At 53.0% G+C, this 6,044-nt stretch overlaps 1 protein-coding gene across 1 annotated transcript; it reads right to left on the bottom strand.

Annotated features, from left to right (window-relative positions):
- Positions 1-2,082: 2,082 nt before the first annotated feature.
- Positions 2,083-5,736, bottom strand: Fzd8 (frizzled class receptor 8). The gene has a single exon (XM_027928601.2). It carries the CDS (start codon positions 4,895-4,897, stop codon positions 2,807-2,809), a length of 2,091 nt encoding a protein of 696 aa, XP_027784402.1. The 5' UTR covers positions 4,898-5,736; the 3' UTR covers positions 2,083-2,806.
- Between the last annotated feature and the right edge of the window lie 308 nt (positions 5,737-6,044).

Raw genomic sequence — 6,044 nt, 5'->3', positions numbered from 1 at the left:
GGTCAAAACCTTCAAAGTCAAACAGTTCCTTCTCTATCATATAGTTGAAAATGTGTCATTATTCAGAATACCACTACATTAGACAAGCAGGATGCTAACCAGTGGTTTTTAGCTCTCTTTTTTCCCACATGTGATCAAGACCTGCCCTCAAAATTCTATTTTATAAGAGAATATGTGAAGTTTGTGGCTGGTTTATGCACACTACAGCACAAGTGTTACCACATGGGTTAGATGCAGGACACTTATTGATACCTAAGTTACAAAATAATTGTTCTTTAATAAATAAAAATGCTGGCAAGATAAAGATTTTTACAATGTCTGACTGCCAAAAATAAAATTGGCATGATAGCTAAAGTAGGTATTATTGCATATCTAATTTAAAAAATCTAACACAAAGAATGACTCTGGAAATGCTACTATCACAAAACTTTTCTTAAAAGTCTTTTGCATGAGAAAGATCAGTAAAGGAAATAGTTTTCCTCCCATTAGTTAGAAAAAAAAAAACAAAACCCAACACTTTTTCCAGGAAAAGAGAACTAACATCTATGGAGAATGCACTGAAAAAGTCCCCTCCCATTCCACAATGATTGATGTCCCTGTCATTAGTAGAGTAGCTGACCATTTCTTATCTTGATTGACAGGTTAATAAGGGACCTGGGGCTATCTTTTCAGTATGAACACACAACCTTAGCAATTACTTTTAAATTATTGCTAATCTGCCAGAAAATAACAAGCATAAGGAATAAAAATATCTGAAAAAGAAATATCTATGAAGGAGCTTTTACTTCCGGAGCTTTAAAAGGTTCAGTTCAGAAAACTTGCCAGAATTTAGTCAATAGATTTTAGGCACTGAGGATTTTTTTTTTTTTTTAAAGAAAAACTTGTAGTTTATAATAGTTCATTGGTTCAATTAGGAGCGAAAAAGAAGGGAGTTTTGTAATGCAATTGTCCAGCAAAGGAAAACGCTTTAAATTGGGGGATTATGTGCGCAGACCACCTGTAGGGCATTCAGAGCCCTTTTCTATAATGCTTCAACCCATGCCTAGCTGCCTGCAGGCTGGCTAACAATGCCGGGAAAAGCTGTTTAAAAGGCTGAGCGCACTTGTGCCTCTGGTCTTCACTAACTGTTACAAGTCTTCCTCTCCCTCACTCTCTCTCCTTTTTAAAGTAAAAGTCCCACATCCCTTTAATGGAAGAACTTTAAGGCTCCACGGTGGCCAATTGGTCTGCACCAAGAGGAGCCCGGCAGCAGGGAAAGAAACTTCAGACTATACAGCACATTTGGAGAGGAGAAAAGATCAAAGTTTTTCAAACTCAAAAGACCAAGTTCCCTACAGATTAACCCTATTCATTTAGCTCCTCTTAAAGGAATGATGTGCTGAGCCACTGGGCAGACAGGTAAAAAGTTCAACAATTGCCAAAGCATTCTTCTGCTAATTCAACAGCCTTCTGCTCAAATAAATTAGCTTAGTCTTGACAGAGGAACAATAGCTTTTTCTCTAGGAAAAGAAGCACATTTGGTATACACAAGCATGGAAGGTTATTAAGATGTTAACCCGTTAGTTTAATCCATTAAAGAGTGCCTGCTCCAGTACCAGATTGTCAAGTGACTTATGCTGAAATGAGTGATCTATGGTTTAAAATATTAACCTCCACACTTCAGCAGTATGTTCAAACCCTGGAAAACCAGGTGTTTTCAAAATCACCGACGCGATATAAGGATGTGGGGTTTTGAAACCTTTAGTGATATTATACAAGATAAATAACAAGGCCTAAGTGGAAGTACTGCCTTTGCAAAAGTTCCATTTACATACACTAAGGTGAGTTGTAATCCATTGATCAGAAAAGAGGTACCAATGAAAACACTATCTTTGGGGAAGGTGCAAAAACTCACTTTTGATTTCAGTTCAACAATGATATTTACTTTGCTCACAGTTTAAGAACTAAAGGTTAACAGGTAATTTTCTCCATGCCTAAAGTCAGTGTACAGAATGGCAACCAGAAAATGTCCATTTTTCCCACACGTCCTTAGTAAGCACTGTAAAGATAACAGCTTAGAAGAGGCAGGGGGAGAGGGCAATGTTTAAATCATTTATCAAAAGTCATTTTATTGACAAAATAGAATACTTATATTTGTTCTTACAAGGGGTAGCCTCTAAACTTTTTACAAAAAATGTACACACTGTATATCTTTGGATATATACATATTTTACACATTTTTACAATTTAACAAATAATTATATAAATACATCCTCTAATGTAAGAAACCCGTATTTACTTGGGGTGTATAATTAAGACATTTCTTGTTTATTTAAGGCATTTGCCTGGTCATTAAGAATACCCAAACCGTGCAATCCCATTAGGTCGCAGTCATCCCTTCTCTAGGATATATTAGGAGTAAGTTTATGTAGGCAAGTGGAGGGAGAAAAAGAGGTCCCTCAGGTGAAATGTGTAGATCTGGCTTCAAGCTCAGCAAAGGGCAATCCACAGGGCTCCTATCTCAGGTTCTGGAAGTACTAGAGTCCACCCTGCTCTGCCAAAGGAAATTAACGCCTGGCGGGAGGAGCTCCTGGAATATCAATGGAGGGAAGGGGGTTGGGTCTGGGAGGCTTCAATGCCAGGTACTTTGTTCTAAGCGAGTCATTTAAGTCCCAGCTAATGGATACCATTAAGAGTTCATTATCATGCTAATAGCAATCAACACTGTGAAGGGGTGGGAACCTCAGCCCGTTAAGTGTCCCTTCACCACACTGGGTCTCCTTCCCCTCCCCCTTTCCGCCCCTTCTGGGCGCCCCCTCCCCTCTGCTCAGACCTGGGACAATGGCATCTGCTTTGGATAAGACACGGAGCTGGCCGTGCCAGACCGCCACGTCAGGCCGGTACTGACGTCGCTGTAGAGGGAGCCCCCGCCGCCACCCGGCCCCCCGCCCCCGCCGGGTCCAGCGCTGCCACCGCCCCCTGGCCCGCCGCCGCCCCCTGCGGCCCCTGCGGCTGGACCCCCACCCACCGCGGCGCCCTTGCTGGCCCAGCAGCAACGGGTGCACAGGGCGCGCCAAGACTCCAGCGTCTTGCCTGACCAGACCCACACGCCAGAGGTAATGCCCACCACCAGGCACATGAAGTACTTGAGCATGAAGACTGCGTAATCGGGCCTGCGCGCCTGGTCGGGCTGCAAGTCCCGCAAGCACGGGCAGTTGTGTGTGGCCTCCCAACGAGGGCGGTTGTGCTGCTCGTAGAAGAGGCAGGCGACCACGACGGCGGCGGGCACAGTGTAAAGCACGGTGAAGAGGCCCAGGCGGATCATGAGCTTCTCTAGCTTGTGCGTTTTGGTGGGGCCACCCTGCTGCTTGATGACCGAGCGGATGCGGAAAAGCGATACGAAGCCGGCCAGCAGAAACATAGTACCAATAAAGAGGTAGATGACAAGAGGGGCCAGCACGAAGCCACGCAGATTATCGAGGCTTTGGTTGCCCACGTAGCAGATGCCTGCCACTGGGTCACCGTCCACCGAGCTGAGCGCCAGAACTGCAATGGACTTGACGCTGGGCACAAGCCAAGCGGCCAGGTGGAAGTACTGCGAGTAGCCGGCAATGGCTTCGTTGCCCCACTTCATGCCTGCCGCCAGGAACCACGTGAGCGACAGGATAACCCACCAGATGGAGCTGGCCATGCCGAAGAAGTAAACTAGCAGGAAGACTACGGTGCACAGCGCGGGGCCGGTAGTCTCATAACGCACGTGCTGCTCCACAGCGCCCAGCTCCTCGTACTCGCCGCGCCCGCCCGCGCCGCTCGCGCCCGCGCCTGCCGCGCCCGCGCTTGCTGCAGCCGCCGCGCCGCCAGCGCCCCCAGCGCCGCCAGCTCCCGGCGCGCCGCCGCTGCAAGCCACTTTCTCGTGACCCGCTACCAGGCGCACCAGGTAGCCTACCGACACGAAGAGGTAGCAGGCAGACAGGAAGATGATGGGCCGCTCTGGATACTTGAAGCGCTCCATGTCGATGAGGAAGGTGGAGACGGTAGCGAAAGTGGACACGAAGCAGAGCACTGACCACAGGCCGATCCAGAAGACGGTGAAGGCGCGCTCGTCCTGACTGAAGAAGGGATTGTGGCAGGGTAGCGCGCAGTTGGCGATCTGGCCTGTCTTGACGCGGTTGTACAGCGGGTGCCGCTCGCTGGACACGCTTACCATGGGCGCGCGGCACTGGCACCCGGGCTCGCAGGGAGCCGCGCCGCCACCAGGGGGCCGTGCCTTCCCGCCACCGCCTCCGCGGGCTGGGGGCGCCGCTGCGTCCCCTCCGCCACCGCCCCTGCCGCCGCCGCCGCGGTGCGGGGGCCTGGCCCCCGGCGGGCGGCCGTGGCCGCTGCCGGAGGGTGGCTGCTCTCCAGGAGGCGGCGGCGGCAGGCGGCGCGGCGGGTTGGGCGCGGCCGTGGTCAGGTCTGTGCGGTTATAGTCCATGCACAGCGTGTCGGGGTTGCCTTGCTCCGGCAGCCGGTCGCAGCGCATGCGGTCCGGCCAAGCGAAGCCGTACTGGCGCATGAGCGGCGCGCAGCCGGCCTTGGCGCGCTCGCACACCGAGCGGCAGGGTGGCAGCGGCTTCTTGTAGTCCTCCAGGCAGATGGGCGTGTACATGCTGCACAGAAAGAACTTGAGGTCGGGGGAACACTGGATCTCCACTAGCGGCCAGAACTGATGCACCTCAAGGCCCGCCTCGTCCTGCGTGTCGTGGTTGAACTGGTTGGGCATGTAGGTGTAGTTGTAGCCAATGCCTTTACACAGCGGCACGGTGATCTCTTGGCACGCCAGCTCTTTGGCCGAGGCGGCTGCTGCGCCGCTTGAGCGCTGCAGCAGCGCCAAGGCGGCCAGCAGAGAGGTCACTTCCAACAGGTAACCCCACTCCATGCTGCGCGCCTCGGCCCTTGCCCTAGTCCTCCAGGCAGTGCGCGGAGTGTCCCAGGGGGATCCAAGCAATTGAGACTGGTAAGGGGAGAGCGGGTGACCTGCGGGTCTTTTGCCTCTCCTTGGGGAGAAGAGGGGATTTGCCAATAATCTAGCTCCTGTCCGGGGCACCTCTGCAACGAAGCACTCGCAAGCCTGGGCAGAGGTTGTCCGCACCTCCTTTCCTCCACTCCAGGAGAGAAGGTGGCTGCAGTCGCGTGCCACAGTCCCAGAGGGTCTGTCCCTCTTACTCTGGGTCTCACTCAGCTCTCGCGGAGCAGGGTGGCGGGCCCTTGGTCCATCGTCCAGTACACTCTCGTTTCCTCTCCCGCTCCTCTGGCCACTTCTCTGCTTGGCGCCTAGCAGCGGTGACTTTGTCGGGCACCTAGGGCGGCGGCGCAGCAAGTTTCCTTTCGGGCCGCGGTGCGCAGTCAAGATGGCTGGGCCAAGCTGCTCGCTGTGCCGGGTCAGCCCTCGCGGCCCCTTTTCGGCCCGCGAGGGCTCATGCCCGCCCCAAAGGCCGCGCCACCACTGTTGGAGTTCAGGACCCCGCACGCCCGAGGCCTCTGCGATCTTTCTCTGGCGTGAGTCCGTCAATCTGTACGCCGGGGACAGAAGGCTCCGTCTCCAGGAAAAGTCCGCGTCGCTCTCTGGCCGCAGTCGGGTGAGATACAGGCAGTCCCCTTCTCGCTAGACACACAGAAGCAAATCCAGACTAGACGGAACCGACACCTGAGCGCCTCGGCCCGCGCCCAGCCGCCGCCTCCTCGGCAGGAGCAGCGCCCTTAGCCCAACTTCCCGGCTCCAGCCCCGCTAGCGCCGCGCGGCCGGCTCATGAATATTTATACAGCCTGGACTTGGTCTCCGCCCACCTCTAGGCTCACCAATCACCGGAGGACAGGGCGGAGTCTACTCGCTCCCAAGGCTCAACCTTCCTTAAGGACGTCCATAGTGTCCTGATGGCCATGTGGGCTTTCTGCAGATGTAGAGTTTTGATAACCTTGGGATTGACCGCAGAGAGGGAGCGTTTGTTACGAATGTCCCCATGGACCTCTGTGAGTCTGAGATCTTGGCCCTATTTCCCCGAGTTTGTGCTTGGGGACGGAGTTTT

This window comes from Marmota flaviventris, chromosome 12, assembly GCF_047511675.1.
Source record: "Marmota flaviventris isolate mMarFla1 chromosome 12, mMarFla1.hap1, whole genome shotgun sequence".
NCBI classification, from domain to species: Eukaryota; Metazoa; Chordata; class Mammalia; order Rodentia; family Sciuridae; genus Marmota; species Marmota flaviventris.
The sequence above is the reverse complement of the archived record's forward strand: the minus strand, read 5'-3'. Positions and strand labels throughout refer to the sequence as shown.

What these genes read in the sequence shown, in the direction of transcription:
- Fzd8 (XM_027928601.2), bottom strand. Translation starts at nt 4,897, where the DNA reads ATGGAGTGGGGTTACCTGTTGGAAGTGACCTCTCTGCTGGCCGCCTTG.